At 45.9% G+C, this 18,523-nt stretch overlaps 1 protein-coding gene across 2 annotated transcripts in view; it reads left to right on the top strand.

Annotated features, from left to right (window-relative positions):
• Positions 1 to 285: 285 nt before the first annotated feature.
• The window catches only part of USP39 (ubiquitin specific peptidase 39), a 108,739-nt gene continuing 90,501 nt past the window's right edge, over positions 286 to 18,523 (top strand). The window contains exons 1-2 of one of the 2 annotated variants that reach the window (XM_069214349.1): positions 329 to 440; positions 4,900 to 4,957. Coding sequence is in view for 1 of the 2 variants with exons in the window: in XM_069214348.1 (XP_069070449.1) it covers positions 380 to 440 (61 nt within the window). In the remaining variant the exon portion in view is untranslated. Of the gene's footprint in view, positions 441 to 4,899; positions 4,958 to 18,523 lie in introns of both variants that reach the window. The other variant, XM_069214348.1, reaches the window with a different exon arrangement.

The following is an 18,523-nucleotide window of genomic DNA, read 5'->3' as shown; positions in this document are numbered from 1 at the left end:
TATATATATTTAAAAAAAAAGTCTTTCGCTGTACCGAAAATGAGCGCAGCGCCTTTTCACGGAAACTCAAATTATTAAATGCTGTGGTAATAACTCCTGTTCTTCACTGAATGCGCACCTCTTGAAGAAAGCCATCGTATCAACTTCCATCTGCAATGAATATGGTTGAGTAGTGTGAGCACCAAGTCTTGAATGTTCGATGCTTAGTAGCGTCGAGATATCACAGCCAATCAGCTTTGTCAACTTTGTGTGCGCCAAGCCTCGTTCTTAAATTCCACCTACCAATCAGGTTCAAGTAACTAGTGTGAATTCGGTGCGAGGCTTGCAACGCAGACGCGCGGTGTTCGTAACCTGGATCTACAGAGCCACCAATTTGGTTATGGCGACCAGGGTACGGGTAAAACGAGAACGGGACTTAGAAGATGAAGATGAGGAGGAAGGTAAGTGTCCCACGGCAGGCCAGAAAGACAATAACACGTGGTATACACAGTACTCTAGAAAAGTAATTTTGAGAAACCGACCTTTGTTATTGGTGGTCCTTATTCAAGCTGGTGCTCTTACTCAGTGACTGATAATGCAGCACGTCCTAAGCAACACGATCACCATTGCCAATGCTGCTTCTTTTACCAATAAAGCGTGGGATTAAAAATCAAAACTTGATCAGCGTTTTTGACTTGCAACCATAACTTGCTACGCGTTCCCGTACTTGGCAGCTATAAGCTGTTTAATTGGATGTGTAGTTGCTAAGTATGAAGGGTTATGACCAGGGGCGCAACTAGACCTGAACTTTGGGGGGGGGGGGGGACTATCACTCCCAGCCAGGGCCGAATCTAGTAGTGGTGGCACCCGGTGCGACAGTCCTTTTTTATTTTTGCACCCCCCCCCTTGCCTTGTCCCCATGACTTCTCTCACTATCACTCTTCAACAGTGCACCTCATTTTTTTAATATCGCTAGTCATAATTCACTCACACTAAGTTTTTTTTTTAATCTGCATGTACACATCATTTGTAGCAGGCACAGTAACTCTCCACACTACTTTACAGTGAATCTAAACTGCCTCTAGATTACGTTCCGATCTTTCACCCGTAGGAACGTTAATCACCAGAGTTATCTTGACATTTTTATTGTTGCCTGAAAACTGCTGGATTCACAGAAAGTTAATGTGCTTTTTAACCAAAAGTTGTTTTTAAACACAGTGCCTCCCACCAAAGGCTGCACCGGTTACACCACCCTAAAGCCACCCCAGCTCCCAGCACTGGGGCAGGTCAAGTATTTCCAGAGATGGGTTTGGAGCTAACCTCATAGCCATTATAGGATGACATTGAAGTGGCATGACGCAATTTAAACAAATTGGACAAACCTGATAGTATAACAAACATACATTTTGTAGATTTGACACTGCTCCTAGACTTCAACTCATTGTAGGTTTAGAAAAATGTTCCTGTGCCATTGTTGACTGAAGGTACGGTTTTAGTTTACCCAATGAGGTGATGTAAAATATTCATGGCTAAGGCTGTCCTTATGTACGGTAACAAATTATTAGGCTTAGTAGCAGGTCTCAATTTGAGCTGGTAGATGAAGGTGGAGCCCATGGCACTCATTTTCAGGGTCCAGCACATATTTTTCCTCATCAGACTTTGTTACAGCACAAGGGAGGGAAACCCCAAACGTGAAACAGGAGACAGAGAAAGATGGCAAAATTGTGACCAAGGAAGACGGCAAAGATGAAAACCTGAGAGAGTGAGAAAAAGCACAGGGAGTGTCCGGTGGTTGTTGAAAGTGGCACACAGTAGAATTACGTCTAGGCCATTGGTTCCCAATCTGTGTGCTGCAGCACCCCGGTGCGCCATCAAAACTAGCCAGGGGTGCCATGCACTAAGCACACATTTTGGAAACCACTGCAAGATGTGCTGGGAAAACCACACTTACTCAGCATAACAAGGTTGATATTAGTAGTGTCGAGAAAAAAATGCTATCTTTCCTGCATTATTTTGCTGCATCTCCTGTGAAAGGGGCCATGCAAGAGTGTGGCATGTTTGGAAATTAGCTGCTTTGCAAATACGGAGTCAGAGACTGAAGGAGGAAAGTGTGTAACTGCCAGGAGCGTTTACTTGACTGTCCTAGCAGGGGGCGCGACCTCCCAAGAACTGGCTTCTCTGATAAGGTTAAGAAAGTAAAGAGTATATCAGGTATGTGGTGATATTGAGCAAGCTGTTGCTACACAAGTGAAGGCATGCATCAATGCACATAAGCGTGAATTAATGTCATCACTTATTACGGACAAATAAATTAAATAACTCATTTACGAGTGGATGAATGTGGTAATGCATGGATAGTGCAATGGCATGCACTGAAGGCTAGTTAGTGGATAAACCCTAGCAGTAATGGCAATGCTGGTGGCTCAAAGACTGTACACATTAAATGGAAGGCAACAATGGATTAATAAATGCTCAGATATTTGGGTGAATTAAGTGATGAGCAAATTAATGGAAACATAAGATTGTCGCGTAGGCTCTCATTATTCTAATGAGACTACTGGATTTTGAGCCCTAAGACCGTCCACAGTGTGGGAGACTGAGTCCGACCCACAGTGGATGACACTTGTTGCTCTAAATCTGGGTTTTGCTCCAGTTAACTAGCAGTGCCTCATCTCTACCAGAAGATAGGGATGATTGGGCAGCCGAGCGCATGACATATTAGGCTTCTCAGGGAAGTCGTGGTCACTCAGGTCACATCCGGTTCTCTCAGTCACAATACAGTCTCATATACAAATGATAGACAGAAGCGGTGTATGTTTCAATGATAGGTTTAATAAAATGACTGCATCTTAGATAGCAAAGCGTGAGCTGCTATAACCAGGATGACACAACATGACAGAATTAAAATGGTGACGAGAAGAGTGAAGCATAAGAATAACGCTATCATATTGTCAGTAGGATTGATGGACTATTTCCTATCTAAGTCATAATCTGAGCACAGCATGTGAGGTTCCCCAGGGAGGACATCAACCCCCATACCTGAGCAAAGGCCTGAAGTCTGCGTTAGTATCTGTAGCGAAGCAATCAGCATACAGGCGTGGTTCTTTGTCTGGAATCTCCCTCTTAACGTGTAATGGGACTAGGAAGTGTGTTTATAATAACACAGCTGATGTTCTAAGAAAATGTCCCTACATAAGGATGTGTATTTTCTACGAATGTTGGAGACTAATCTTCTACCACATTCACCGGCAATGTACCAAACTGTAGCCTTGACTGAAGCACATAGTGATCAAGAATGTCTTGTTTTAGAACACAGTGCTGAATTAAGCAAAAACAGTTAGATAGATGAAAATTAAACAAGACAGTAAAACTGGTTATTGTAAAAATAACAATGCGAAGCCGAGTAAAATATATCTCGGTTAAAGTGCACAGCGGCCTAATGTGTCAAACTAACGTGCATGGAGCTATTTCTAAAATGGCTACACAACACCCTCCCCTTTATGGTTGAAAGTGGTTCAAAGCCAAAACTAAACTCTCAGAGCTAAAAGATCAACCTAAGATATATATAAACACTACATCTATCTGGACAAGTTAAAAGGACACACAAGCATACTACATGGCAATTAAAAAAAAATAAGCATGTGATTGTATAATCGAATCAGTAGGACAATTCAATTTAGCATAATTCCAAACTAGGTACGAGTCATGGAGAACAAGAGATCTTCCACTTCAGCAGATGTCAAAGTCGTAAAGTCCTCACCAAAAAGGAGAAAGTGTGTTCCATAGCCCCAGTGTCAACCAAGGCGGGATCCTGTGGAATGCCCATTGATGAGTTGTCGATAGCTTCCTCCAGGAAGGGTAACTTATAATTAGCTTCACGCAGCAAATGCAACCTTAATACGCATGTCTGGTAATGAACCCTCAGCGAGAACATCAACAGATTAGTATCTACTGCAGGCAAGCGCTGCTGTTAAAGACAGATTTCCAGTGCATGTTCGAAAGAGCACCTGAGGCACCGGAACACGGGCTGCACACAATACAAAACCGGTCTGAATGACAAGGACCAGTGACACTCCAATTGCTCCAGGAGTGTTGTTCCAAAGTACTGCATCATTCGCTCATGACACAGCTGCGCTGATGGGAGCGCCGTCATTTCTCCTCTTTGTGGCTGGACAGCCATTGCGTATAACAACAGCAGCAGGAGGATGCCAGCTAATAAAGCCAAAGAAATCCCCCAAAACCATCTATACTACAGGTTAAACATAAATATCGTCTTATCGCTTTACAAATTGATTTCTAGGAGTATTGAACATATATGAACATTGGAATGTTGGGAGCTCCATTGAAAACAATGGAGTGCTCCGGGCTTCTAATGGATGTTAGAAGCCTGGAGCTCCAACATTCCAGTGTTGTGGGTCCTAGCTATTGCTGTCCTCTGGCTCCGTGAGGTCTTTGTTCTCTTCCCTCTAATGGCAGAATGTTCTAATGGCCTTATAGCCCTCTGTAGCCAGACGGCATTTAAGTCCTGCTCCCTTGTTAAAGACCCTCGCTTTAAGGCTATTTACCTCCCTATCGGTGATTTAAAGATTCTTTTGTGGAAAGACTTTAAGATCTCGCCGCGTTAATTGCACTCATATAGATTTTTATGAGCAATTTTGTGTGCAAATTATTTTGAGTACTAGTGAGTTTAACATTAATTAATAATATTGCACTTGAAATTTTGGTAAATCGTGTAGAAATGTGTTGATTAATGTGTTTTAGTTATGCCACATTTTCCTGTTTGGTCAGCATTGTTGTTAAATGGATGTTGTCTCTGGTGGTCCATTCAATCTGCTACTGCTAATTCCCCCCCCCCCGTCTCCCCTTCCCCCCCTTCAAACATGCCACTTTGAATATCTTCTTTCTCTGTGGTTTCTGCAGACTTTCAGAGCACAGAACACTGTGACGTAACTGGGTATTTACCTTGACCTCATTTCCAGTAAGCAAAACATTTCTCTATATGTTGTAAAGTCTGAAGCTCCTTCCACAGTAGTTTCCTGACGTGTATCTAGTAGAAATGTTGTTTATTAGCTGTGTTTAGGGCATGACACCTACTGTGTACTGCATCTCTGGACAGGCACAATAGCTGATGGAGTCTCGAACCTAGAGAGGGTTGAGATCTATTACATTAGAGTTTGACGTGCTTATCTGTAATTGGCTAATACGTGATCTCTGGTCATGCCAGGCTGAATTTGCAGTTCTCATTAATTATGTGAAAACATGTATACAAATTTATGGTTTTTGGGGTGAGCCAGAGACTCAGGGGCTCTGTCTGTTTTACTATGGAGATTTTTCTCTATCACTAAAAATGTTGTCAGTTTACTTTGTGATTCTTTCTATTCCAATTTAGAGAGTTTACCTTTTCCTCCCGAGGCTCTGTCCATTTGGTCAAGAAGAATTTTAATTTTCCTCCAGGATTACTATTACTGTTCCTTGTGGTCCTGACAGATGTTCTTAGCCCTTTAGGGACCCTGACTAATTAATTATTATTTGGTCCTTCTTTAATAATTTCGTTGTTTACTTCGGATTTAGAATTAATCTGAATATCTATTGCTGTATGTCTTCACGACATTTGATTATTTTTCTGTACTGCTTATTTTTGAGATTCTGTAATAAAACCTTTTAACTTTCCCTTAGACTGGAACTCGGTTATTTAGTGTCCCTGGATATTATAACTCTCTTAGTTATTTTGTTAGGCCTGATGGTAAGCATGGTGGTGACTCTTACTGTTAGTTCAAAGGTGCCAGAGTGGAAATTCAGAGATAAAATATGGGTATTTTAGCAGGGTACAACAGAACATTGGGGTTCTGCTCCCTTAACTATTACTCCTAGGAAAGCTCCTAGTGCATTATACGTTTATAGTGCCCTATGGATGCTAAACTCCCAGACATTCTCTCCCACCCTTTAACCAGATTCTAAAGAGCGTGTTTTGCTGCCCATGAATTATACATTTTAGCTCATTTGAACTCCTGTCAAGTTTTAAGGCAATACAAGGCACCAGTTAACAGCATGGCCTTTTTTTTTCTTCAGCAGATCTCTTGGGGCTTATGCAGTACACCTCCATAACTCGCCTCTATAACTCATCTTCGCCCCTTCTCATATGTGCTGCCCACCACACTCTGTGGCCCTCATTATGAGTTCGCTGCAGTTTGGTACAGAGATAAGGGAGGGTGGGGGGGAGGGTGGGGGGGGGGGGGGTGGTGCTGGTGGTGGGGGTTACCAAGTTATCTGCATTTATTTCCACACAGAATTCAAGCCAGTACCATTTTCTTCCCTCAAAATGGAGAATAACCACTCAGACCTGGAGTTTCCAGGTCCTTTACCAGGCAACTATTACCTATTTTGGAAAAAATAAATGCTTACTTGTTTTTCCCTGTCTGAGAACAGTGTTAGTGGGTGGGCCAGAGAAGGGTGGAATATGAGGTGCAGGAGCAAGGGTGTGGGTGCGTAATCTGCTCCACCCTGTTTCTAAATGATATTGGTTAACAAGCAAGAAACTGGTTGCATGACAAACAAAAATATTCTTGATGTTACTAAGCAACAACTTGATTGGCAATGATGCAAAAAACTGTCTGTCCCTTGTGCAAAAAACATTATGGCTGTCTCAGTGAGAACCACTAGCTTGAGCGCCAGATTCCAAGTCTGGTTATTCACTACTATGACATAGCAGCAGTGGGAAGCAAAAGTTGTTTCCCACTGTTGCTGCATCACAAAGGAATTGCAAGCTGCTCTGACAGGGCATCGGCAAGCTTGTCAGTGTAGCCTTGGCTGTCTGCTCTGCTGGAGAGAGGAAAGTATAGCTTCTTTTGGTGCGGCAAGGCGCAGAGTGTAGCTGGGGTAGAAAGCTGACAAACAGCTTTCTTGTATACATTTGGGACTTGGAGAAGAGACTTTATGTATGGCTCTCCATTACTCTGCCCCTCCTTAGGGTTTGAAGAAAGGGGCAGATGATTTTGAGGTGATACATACAAAAAATATAGATAGGTAAAAAGTGAGTAGAGGGAATGTCTTTTACCTAGGGATTCTAGGTGACATCATAGACAACTTGAGCTTCGCTCTTGGTGCCTGTTTGATGTCACTCCGAACACCTTGGTAAAAACATCCCCTTTATTCATTGTCCCCATATGTAATTCTATTTGTGATGTAGCTCAGTTGCTGTTGGTTAGAGGCAGCTTCTTTAATATGTAGGAAACCATGAATTATAAGCTTGTAATCTGCTGGTCCACAGGTAGGATTTCAAACAAAGAGCCGGTACCCTCTAAACCTTTTGAACAGGGTAATGAATAAACGTAAATATATGGTCAAAGCAAGGGGGAAGTACTCCTAAATCTCCACGGTGATCTATTGATTAAGCAATTACAAATATTTAATCTATGTAGCATAAACAGTGTTTTTATTGCTTTTGTTTCTTCATTACATTTTTAGCACAAGAAAAGATTGTATTTGTGTTGGTAGGTGCTCCTAATTAGCAAAACACAGTGAAAGTGAATACTGTGATGGAAAGTGAAGGTGATATATACAATATATACAGAAGGTGGTTTAAGAACAGTATGGACTTCCAACGGCTCCGTCAATCCAGGAAGCCCTGAAGTCACATAGAATTTCTTTACAGTTTTAATCCACATTCAAAATCATGTTGACGTTTCGACCCCAAATGTAGACATAAATCAGTAATGGGTCATCATCAGGACTGGGAATGAAATCTGGTCGGTAGCACCTAGGGAATCCAGTGAAGGAATACAATCTTCTGGTCAGAGGCATCTTCATGCTCAGTAGTTCACTCTAGACCGATGAATTAGTGAAGCTTGGTCTAGGGGTGTCCATGAATGCTTTCAAGGAAGTTAAATCACAAGCAGCCATGCAAAAATGTGGGCTGAGGCTCACGGTATTTGTGATCAATCCAAATGATACAATATGCTGTTGGATGCCTTCAAGGAAGTTCAGTCACAGGCAGCCATGGCAAAATGTATGCTGAAGCTCACGGTATTTGTGATTCTTAATAAGTCCACTCGAGTAGCCGGGATATTGAATAGATCGCCGCACGTTTACTCGTGTAGCCGGGATTATTTTCCACAGGTAGGAGGCAGTCTGCATTATGGGGAAAAATGTTTTTGTTATCAAGGATGGTGCTTGAGGGCATTGGGGGGCGTTATACGATTACCAGATTACATTCCTCAAGGTCATTTTATTTATAAATTCATGTATTTATTTATTGTTTGTTTTAGGCACTGGTAGTTGCCCAGGCCATACCCCTGAAGGTAGCCTTGATTATATTTAAAAAACAAATACGTTTATATTACAAAGCGTTGAATACTGTTGTCTGCTAGGCAAAGGCTAATTTGTTTTGTTGTCAAGCAAATATGCTGGTGAAGGCTCTTTATCAGAAAACTGTAACCAAAATAAAAAAGCAGTGCTAAAAATAAGCTATACTAAGAGTGCAAATTTAAAACACTGCAATACCCTGAATATGTATAAGACAGTTGGTGCCAGCAATCATCTGAATTAGAAAATCTTGAACTTGCAAATATAACTGACAACATTTTCTAACCATAAATCTTATTTTTCAGTATCCTCATTTTGTAAGCCCTGATGTCCTTTCCACCAATGCTTACTCTATATGATGACACTCGTGAGGCAACATACTGAGCAAAATTATTGTATAATTTACTGTGGTTACGTTATTATGTTCAGAAGACAATGAGTAGATGAATGATTTAAGCAATCCTGCATAGGTACATGGGCACATTTAAAGTCCTGGTTTTGATCTCATTTTCCACCCTTAGTTGTTAGGTGTGTAGGTTGTGTTGTGCGATGAGCAGTCTTGATGAAAGTGTGTTCTTAGACCCCCTGAGTTCTGGGAGTCCTATTGCCATTTATGTTGTCACAAGTATGCCAGTACATTCTTGAAACAGTATTTAAAAAGCGTATTGATTACCCATGTGCCTTGTTACAATTTATTTGCTCGAAGGTTGAAGGACTACGTCTGGAATAGGATTCATGCCCCTGGTATTTTAATGACTGTATGTCAGAGTTTGGCCTGGTAACCAGGGTTACCTTTATCAGGCGGCCTGTTGAGATGATGATACATTTTGATCATGATTACAGTCTATAAACATCTTCTGTCAGTTTGTGTCATCCCTTCTGGGACAAATAATTTTTAGTTGAGCATTTGATTTCAGTAGTTCACCATTGGACTTGGTGCCTTATATTTTACTTACTGCTCATTCTGCCAGCTGGCATGTAGGGCAGCAACAAAGGGCCTACATTTCTGTCCGTCTTGGGTAAGTTTGTGTACGATGCCCAATCTTTGTTTCGGGGTCTTCATTTCTGTTTCCACAGTTTACCACACGCATGTTCTTTGGCTTGCCTCTGTTCTGTTCGCCTTGTGGGGGCCAGAGGACAGCTGTTCTTGTGATGGAGTCTTGTTCTCTTCTGATGGTATGTCTTATCTGTTGCGATCTTGTTCTCATAATTATGGTGTCCATGTTCTCTTGCTTGCATCTGATGAGCGGTTACTGGTTGGAGATGGTTTGTGGCCACACAGTGTGCAAGATTCTTCTGGTGTTACTGGTGTGGAAGGCTGACAGTTTGGTGATGTCGCTTATTGTTCTCCACCAGCATTCCAGTCCATATAAGAGTGTGAACAGAACGCAGCTCTGGTAGAGCCTCAGCTTGGTGCTGCACTTAAATGGCCTCTACACATTGCTCTGACTTTTGAAAGCATTGCTGGCCTTGTTGAATCGGCTCTTGATGTCAGTGCCTGTCCCTTTATTATGTCCGATTGGTCTGCCTAGTTAGGTGACATCTTCAGTAATGGCTAGGTCCTCGCCATTAACCTTGATTTCTAAAGGGTTTCGAATGTTGAGTCATGACTTCTGATCTCTTGGTGTTGATCTTCAGGGCCACTCACTGTGTGTGCATAGATTTTCAGGCGAGGCGTCTTTTGCTGCATATGCTGGTGTGTATGAAAGAGAAAGGCTAGGTCATCCGCGTAGTCAAGGTTGTCCACTGTAAAGAATAAGATCTATCTGGTGCTTCTGGCATGGTCTTCTGTTGTGCGAGGCTTCATCCTGTCGATGACTAGATTGAAGAGCAATCCTGACATCATGCATCACTGTCTCACGTCAGTATTGACTTTGAAGGTATTGTCACGATCTCACACCTTACAGGTAAATTTATCAGAGAAGCTCATGATCAGGAGGATTATCTGCCGCGATATCTGCCATAGGCTCTCAGTACAGGCCAGAGGCTGTCATGGTGGATAATGTCATAGACTATTCCAAAATCAAGCTGATGTACAATTGTCTCTGTTGCTCCGTGCATTGTTCTCTGAGCTTTTCCTGTCTTGAAAGATCATATGGCAGTGAATCTCTCTTTTTCTGTGGTGCAACAGTGTTCTGCTTCTTAAATGTCTGCTTCACTTGTGGGTACTGGGCTGTTCAAGAGTTGAAGTGCTCTGCAGCATGCTTCTTGCTTTTTCTCTGTTGTAAATATTCTGCCTTACATGTCCATGATAAGGGGGTGTTGTATGTTGCACGTGAATTTCCACTGACTATCGGTGATTTTGAAGACCTCCCCTTTTCACCTCTACTGGCTGCTTTCTCTGATTGTTTGGCCAGGTTAACCAGTTGTCCGCTCTTGTCATTCGTTTGACAGCTGTGTCTGCTTTTGTGTACTGTTGCTTGTACTTCTCCTGCTGCATCACAGATGTGGCCTCCATAAGTTTCTTTTTTGATGCCCTCCTGTATTTAATAGCTTGCCATGTGTCTTGTCCTATTCATTCTTTCCTCTTCCTAGTCTTTGTACCCAGGTATGTTTTACTGTCTCAAAGATATATCGAGGAGACCCATTTCTTCTTGACTGTCTGCAGCTGGTTCAGACTGATCTTCCGTGTCTGCCAGGGTCATCTCGGTCTTGGGGTCCTGTAATTCTGCCACAGCAAAGTGCTGTCCTGAAGTTTTGTGTTCTCTTTTTTTCTGAGCTTCAGTTTTACAAGAGCAGTCACTAGGTGGGGCCCACTGCTAACGTTCGCTCCCCTCCTCCCTCTGACAACTTGCAGTGAGTGTTTCTAGATGCCGCTTATCATTAGGTGGTCGATCTGGTGTCTGTCTCTACCATTTGGGTGAGCACCAAGTCAGTTTTTGATTATCACAGTTGGGTAAGAGAGGCCCTCGTTTGACCAGTTCATTTATGATGCAAGATTCCAACAGCCTTTCTCCATTGTCATTCATTGTTCTACATCCTTGTTTTCCCATTGCCCTGTCATGGTTTGTGATGTAATTTCCCACATTAGCATTCAAATTTCCCACCACAATCTAAGGAACATGGTTCAGCACAGGCTTAAAGTTCAGCTTGCATCTGTTCCTGGAATATGTCTTTGATTGTTTCATCTGCGTCATTTGCCAGAACATAGCACTGGATAATAGTGGTGTTGCTGTGTCTGCCATTTATCCTGGCTATTCTGATTCTTCTGTTGAGTGGCTTCCACTCAATTAGGCATTTATTTGTTCCTTGCTCAGGATGATGGCTACCCCTTCTCAATGTTGGTCATGGTCTCTTCCTGAGTACAGTCTCTCCTGTGGTGGTTTTTATTCTGCCAGATCTTTTCTACCTACTTTCACTGAAAACCCCCTTCCCCCAGGATGTGTAGATTGTAGTGCCTCTTCCCAGATGTTACTTGAGCCAGCTTTCCTGTGTCATATAGTCTGTGCGTTCCAGAATCTGACTTGGCGCTCAAATCATCTTATCGACCTGTCAGTAGTTTCCTTGCGGCATTGACTACTGTCAATAATGCGTGTCTCATACAGAGACTCTGGAAGTCCTTTGTTTCCAGGCGTTTTAATGGTTCTTGCTGCTGTTACCATAACAAATGCTTTATGAGCCATTGCTGTTAGCCTTGTGCCCAAACCCCAACCTGGAGGACCAGTGGATCACTCTTGGATTTATACCCTTTGACCTGGCTGGGTTGGGTGATCCTGCCAGGGGACTATGCTCCCACCAGTATAGCTCTCCAGGTCTCTGTGACTTGCAAGCCCCTCAAGCACTTCAAGGTAGTGATCCTCTGAGGAGTTAGTGCTGTATTAGCATATGCAAAATGGTTGAATTTTCTGAGGTGCATACACGACTGAACTCTTGCAGGGTAGCTACCAACTTGTGGAAGTTCACGGAAACCTTATTTCATGCCCTTTTGTCCATAGTTTGTTCATCATATTACATTTGCTTCCTTATGTCGGTTGTGCCATTTCTTTTGAGCGCAGTTTGTCAATTAATTACATTGCTGTTTAAAAAGTGTCATTTATGTGCATTGGTGCTGAGAACCGCTTCCGTCGTCACATCCTTAACATTTGTTATCTTATTAGCTGTTGTAACAACCAGAACTGTTAGGCTTCTGAGGTTGAATGAGTTGTAAACCTGAATAATTTGAACTCAGATCTGTCAATGTTGCGTGAGTAGCTACTGGCCAAGTTTTTCAGTTTGCTGTGAAAGATGTAATGCAGCTTATTGTTTCTCTTTATGGTCTTGCATATGTTAGATTGATCAATCAGCATTGATTTGTAGCCACAAGTATGCAGTCTGTTCAGTTTTGGTTGCTAGGTAATCAGAATCAATGGCTGTATTGAATTATAAACTGTGTAGACCTTTGTCTATCTGAAATACAGCTCAGCCACCTGTGTGGAGAGGTGTGTAACCACTTTCCAGCTGTAATCTCCAGGTGGGTTCAGTGATGCCTGGGCCTTGTGGATTAAGAATAGTGACACTTGCCTCATTATGGGGAACCCTGGGTGAAGAATGGCCTTAGACATAGCATAATGGGAGATTGCATGTTGCCGGTGCAGATACAAGTATTTGACTTGTGCTGTTATGTAGAAGCAGCCACAGTACTTGGTGATCGGAATAGTAGATCTTGCATGCTGTGTCTGCATACATGTCTCTCCCCGCTCAAGGGCAGCAGTACACTCTCACTTTTTTTTTGTTCAATGTGACGTTAACCATCACTGTTTGAGCAGGTTGTAGGTGCAAACACTGGTATCATAAAGTGGATTGCAAATACAGTCCCTATCAACCATATTTCTATTGCCTTAATTTCACCACATTTAGAGTGTCAGTTTAGTGGATGTGTTGTTCCATTCTGCTGGACAACAATATTCAAGGAACCATTAAACTATTTTGGGGTCACAGAACTTGTAGCACAAGAACTTCATTCTGGATTACCATTCTTAACCCTTTCAGTGCGAAAGACAGCTCTTTGTCCTCCCCGCACACGAGGCAGGAAATACATTTTCAGTCTTGATTGCTGAGGAAGAGCTATCCCCCTCCCCCGAACACTGACCTTAAACTGGCGTGGTACTTTTGGAAAGGGGAGAATATCCCCTTTCCCATGGTACCTTTCCCTAGTGGATCCCTACTTGGGGATCCCTACAGGAGGGCAGAAAGCCCACTAGACACCAGGGAAGAATATTATTATTTATATATTGTATTTATTTTTTAATAAAAGATGGGGCTGCCCCCACCCCAAATGAATGGTGACCAAAGCCTTTCTGATACCTCCAGCCCCCCTTCTGGGGGGGGGGGGGGGGGGGGGGAAGGGGGAGGAGGCAATAGTGGTCAGGTAGGTGAGACAATAGGCACCAGGGATTAAAAAAACTATTTTCTCCAGAAAAAGTCTAGGTCGAACCAATTCATGGTGGTAAGGTAGGAGGAGGGTCCTCTGCTGCGACAGACTTTCGGGACATGCTCAAGGGCAAGAGTTGAATGAATTTCCCTGGTTGGCTGGCGGAGGAAAGTCTGCGGTTGATTAGCTTGGGCCCGATGTTGTGGCGGGATTGGTATGTGATGGTGAGAGCCTTGAATTTGCACCTCTTATGCACCGGCAGCCAGTGTAGACCTCTGAGGTGGTGGTGGGGGGGGTGATGTGAGTTCTACAGGGGAGGTCTAGGATGAGTCTCTCTGCTGTGTTCTGCATGGTCTGGAGGTGGTGGATGAGCTGGGCAGGCAGTCCGACGTAGAGGGTGTTAATGTAGTCTAGTGTGGGGGAGGAGCCAAAATGGCGGCCGTGTCGGACACCTAATCTGTGCGCTCCGACTCGGGCCTACGGCAGTTACCCTGCAGGGCGCTCCCGGAGTGGAACTCGGTGCTCAAAACACAGCACCCAAGTCCCGGAGACCGCCGCGCCGCTGAAGAGCCGTGCGAAACGGTGCAGGAGGACGGAGGAGCCGAGTTCGGTCGAGTGCCGCAAGGCAAACAGAGGCCACAACACTGCTGGACTTCGGGCGGCCGCGGAGGCGAAGACGGCGCTGGGCTGCACGCCCCAGCAATCGGTGAACAGTGGCAGGAGGTGAGGGGGCTGAAACGGAGGGGGGCTCCATAGGGGGGGACCGCATTGATGTACGGCTTCTCCCCTCTCACCCCCCCCTCCCCACCCCCATCGTACGCCGGCTGCTGCGGCTGACTTGGCTCTCCCCCGCCATGCGGGACGCTCCCACGGCGGGAGAAGAGAAGTGGGGGAGTTGGTGCTCCGTGGCCAGACGCTGTGTGCAGCCCAGCTGGGCTGATCTGCCGCCTGGAGCATCCAAAATAAAGCGGGGGCGGTGACGGGGTCGCGGAGCGGCCGGTGAGGAGCTGCCCCGGACTTACAGGCGCTCACCCGGATCCGGGGGAGGCACCCACGCGACTGGGGGACAGCCCCCACTGTATTATATAAAATTTAACTCCTCCCTTCCCCTGTAAACCGGGGGGCAACAACAACGCTGCACTGGTGGGGGGGGGGGGGGGGGGGCTGATCGGGCAGGAGGGCCCGGGTTCTCTTCCCCCCCCCCCCCCCCCCTTCCATAGCACCACCGTCTTTTTTTTTTATTTTTTATGCTGGCCTCCCTTCTATGTCTCTGCCAGAGGCCACAGACGACACACGCGGGAGCGGTGTCTGAGACGGATTGTAGGGGGTCACCCGTGCTGCCCAGAACTTCATTTGACTGTTGGTGGTTGGGTACATTGAAGGAGTAGTCACACACACTCGTATCCCAGAGCATTTAACTACCAGTGGCAGGGTTCCCTACTCATCTGCCCTTGACCTGCGCCGTCGCTGGCCGGCTTGACTGAGAGGAGTTGCAGGCAAGCCTGGCGGAGCTACAGCGGGGAACCACACACCGGAGAGTGCGCACATGCCACCAGTGCACTCAGACGTCTAAGCAGCACAAAACAACGCTGCCCCATATCGCGCGAGCTGCCCAATAGACACAAAACATGTCCGGGAAGTCCAAATCCGCCAAAAATCAAGAACGAAATGCGCCTGGTCCGGCACCGTGCGACCAACAGCTAATCCCAACCTTACAGTCGCTGTAAAGCACACTCCAAGCCCACTCTACACAATTTGAAAAAGTGCTACAGGCAATCATGGACACTAAGGGGGGTAATGTAGCGTCCGTACCGCCAACAGGCTGGCGGTATGGAGGCCCTTATTATGACCGCGGCGGTAGCGCCGCGGTTGCACCACCAGGGCTGGCGGTTGCCTGCCGTTTTAGCCCCGGCGGTGATAATCCGCCAGGGCAGCGCTGCAAGCAGCGCTGCCCTGGGGATTATGACACCCCTACCGCCAGCCTGTTTCTGGCGGTTTGCACTGCCAGGAAGAGGCTGGCCGTAAGGGGTGTCCTGGGGGCCCCTGCACTGCCCATGCCACTGGCATGGGCAGTGCAGGGGGCCCCCTAACAGGGCCCCGGCCAGCTTTTCACTGTCTGCATAGCAGACAGTGAAAAGCGCGACGGGTGCAACTGCACCCGCTGCACGGCCGCAACACCGCCGGTTCCATTAGGAGCTGGCTCCTATGTTGCAGCCTCATCCCCGCTGGGCTGGCGGGCGCAAACTTGGTTTGCGCCCACCGGCCCAGCGGGAATGTCGTAATGGGGGCTGTGGGAGTGCGGCCGCATGGCGGTTACCGCTTTGCGGGCGGCGGTAGCTGCCCGCCAATGTCGTAATGACCCCCTAAATCCTTGCTGGAACTCAGAATAGACACAGTATCACAAGATCTGAATCTACTTAGAGTGGACCATCGCAACCTGGCGGAGAGAGTGAAGTCGACGTCTGGATGCAGAGGTGAAGACCCTATGGTGACGCGCTGAAGAAGCAGAAAGCAGATCCCGGCGCAATAATGTTCGCTTCCTAGGGTTTCCTGAGAGAATACCAGAACAGAGCTTGGAAATATTCATAGAGCAATGGCTAATCGAAGAAGTACTAAATGGGTCCCCATCGAAGTTCTTCTCTGTGGAAAGGGCATACAGGGTCCCGGGAAGGCCGCCGTCGCCGGGTCAGCCAACTAGACCACTGATAACAAGATTCTTAAATTACAGAGACCGTGACCTAATATTGCAGCAATTCCGCAGTAAAGGCCCATTTCGACACGAAGACTCAGTCGTTTATGCTTACCCAGACTCAGCGCAGGAGGTACAGAAACAACGTAACTCCTATGTAAAAATTAAACAACGCCTCTGTGAGCACAACATTAAATATGCCCTTCTTTTCCCTGCTAAATTGAGAGTAATATCAGAAGAGCGCACTCACATATTCACCTCCCCTGAAGATGCCTGGACGTGGTTGCATGCCAAAGGCCTCGCACAATCCCAAGTGGGAACGAACGAAGGTGAGGAATGGCTAACCTCCTCATCGAGGAAGCGCACCAGGAGACGTCCCAAGGGTCAACCACCGGAGAGACAGGCAGCAGAAGAAAGGGCAAAAGTGCTGAAAGAAACCCCTCTGCTCACACAAAACTCTTTTGAGGCACTCCAGGTGGCCCCTGCGGCCAACTCGGACAACTCTGACTCCACGATAACAGAAGCGCTCAGGGGCCCGAACCTTACCCCCAGATCTGCAGATGCACTGTGAACGTAAATAGCTAGTTCGCCTCCCCACCGAACTGTCTGACAAGCGGATAGGAGGCAGGGGTGGACGTTGCAGGAGTCGATCTGCTGGACGCCGTAGCCACCCACAAGTATCTTTTGAACAATTTATTCCTCTTCACTGTGAACATTGTCTAATATCGCTGTGCGCACGGTTCGGGGGGGCTAACACTCCGGGAGCGCCCATTTATACATACGCAGACTGTCTGTAGAAGGATGTGAGCCCCGTATAAGGCCCACATCCGGTTGCCAAAATGGCTCCTCTACAGGTATTCGCACGGATATGGGTTTCCTTAAGTATTAGTGTGTTGTGTAGTTTACTACATGTTTGTAGTGTGTGAGGGAACTAGTTGGGGCGGGAAGAGGGGGGGAGATAGTTAAGTTGTATACAGTAGGTCAAATCAGTACACAGAGAACACTGCTGTGGTTATCAGCCTTAAACGCATATTCGGTGAGGAGGGCGGGGGCCCGGAATGGCATTGCAACCCGGAGCGGGTTCCATATAGGTACACCATACAACATCACATGACTCAGCACGCAAATCTCAACACACACCAATATGAAATAGTCACGTGGAACGTTAGAGGTATGGGTGCACCAAGTAAAAGAGCTCAGGTATACGCACGTCTCAGACGCCAGAGAGTACATATTGCTATTCTACAAGAAACACACCTACTGGAGCCTGATTTACAGGAGATTTGCGGGAAATGGGGCGGGCAGATAACAGGCACAACCTATTCAGCCTTCGCTAGAGGAGTACTGATATGGATAGCAGGTGGCGTCCCATTTGCCCAAACCTCGCATAGGATAGATCAGGGGGGCAGATACGTGGCAATTAGATGGGAACAATTATCGATAATAGGGATTTATGCCCCCAACAGTGCGTTAGTGGGATTCTTGGGCATGCTCACCCCTGCACTACTAGTAAACCCTGCAGCCCCCGGCCATATGGGGGGGCGACTTCAAAGCATACCGAACGCAGTTTTAGACAGATCAAACACCCCCCGAAAGGATCAACAAATAGAAATGCCAGGTGCCCCTTGTTGACATGGGCGGGAGACATGAGACTCTACGACTTAAGGCGCATGCAACATCCCGAACAGAGGGAATACTCATTTTACTCAGTACCCCATAAAGTACACAATAGAACAGATATAATATAAGGGATTTTGGACATATGCGCACTGACCAATGGGACAGAGTACCTGGCCAAGACACTATCTGATCACTCGCTGCTTAGATTGACACTAAATTGGGGCAGGAGATGCTTGGTGATCCCTACATGGCGATTACAAGTGGAAGCGCTCCAGGACCAGGCATTTGCAGAGGGACTGAACACGACACTGAGTCAGTACTGGGAAATCAATAAAGATTCCACAGACACAAGAGCAGTAGAGTGGGAAGCACACAAGGCGGTTGTCAGAGGACATTGTTTATCGTCCACTTGGGGAGTGAGACGCGCCCTCCACGCAGAGATTAGTAAATTGGAAAAGGAACTGAGAACACTTGAAACAGCTGTGGCACGGAAGGAGACACCCTATACAGTGCTAAAAGAGGCGCGCATAAACTACAATGAAGTAGACTCTCGCCTCTGCCAACACGACTACAAATATAATTTA

The sequence above is a fragment of the Pleurodeles waltl genome, chromosome 11, assembly GCF_031143425.1.
Source record: "Pleurodeles waltl isolate 20211129_DDA chromosome 11, aPleWal1.hap1.20221129, whole genome shotgun sequence".
Lineage (NCBI taxonomy): Eukaryota > Metazoa > Chordata > Amphibia > Caudata > Salamandridae > Pleurodeles > Pleurodeles waltl.
This window is presented reverse-complemented; position numbering and strand designations above follow the sequence as displayed.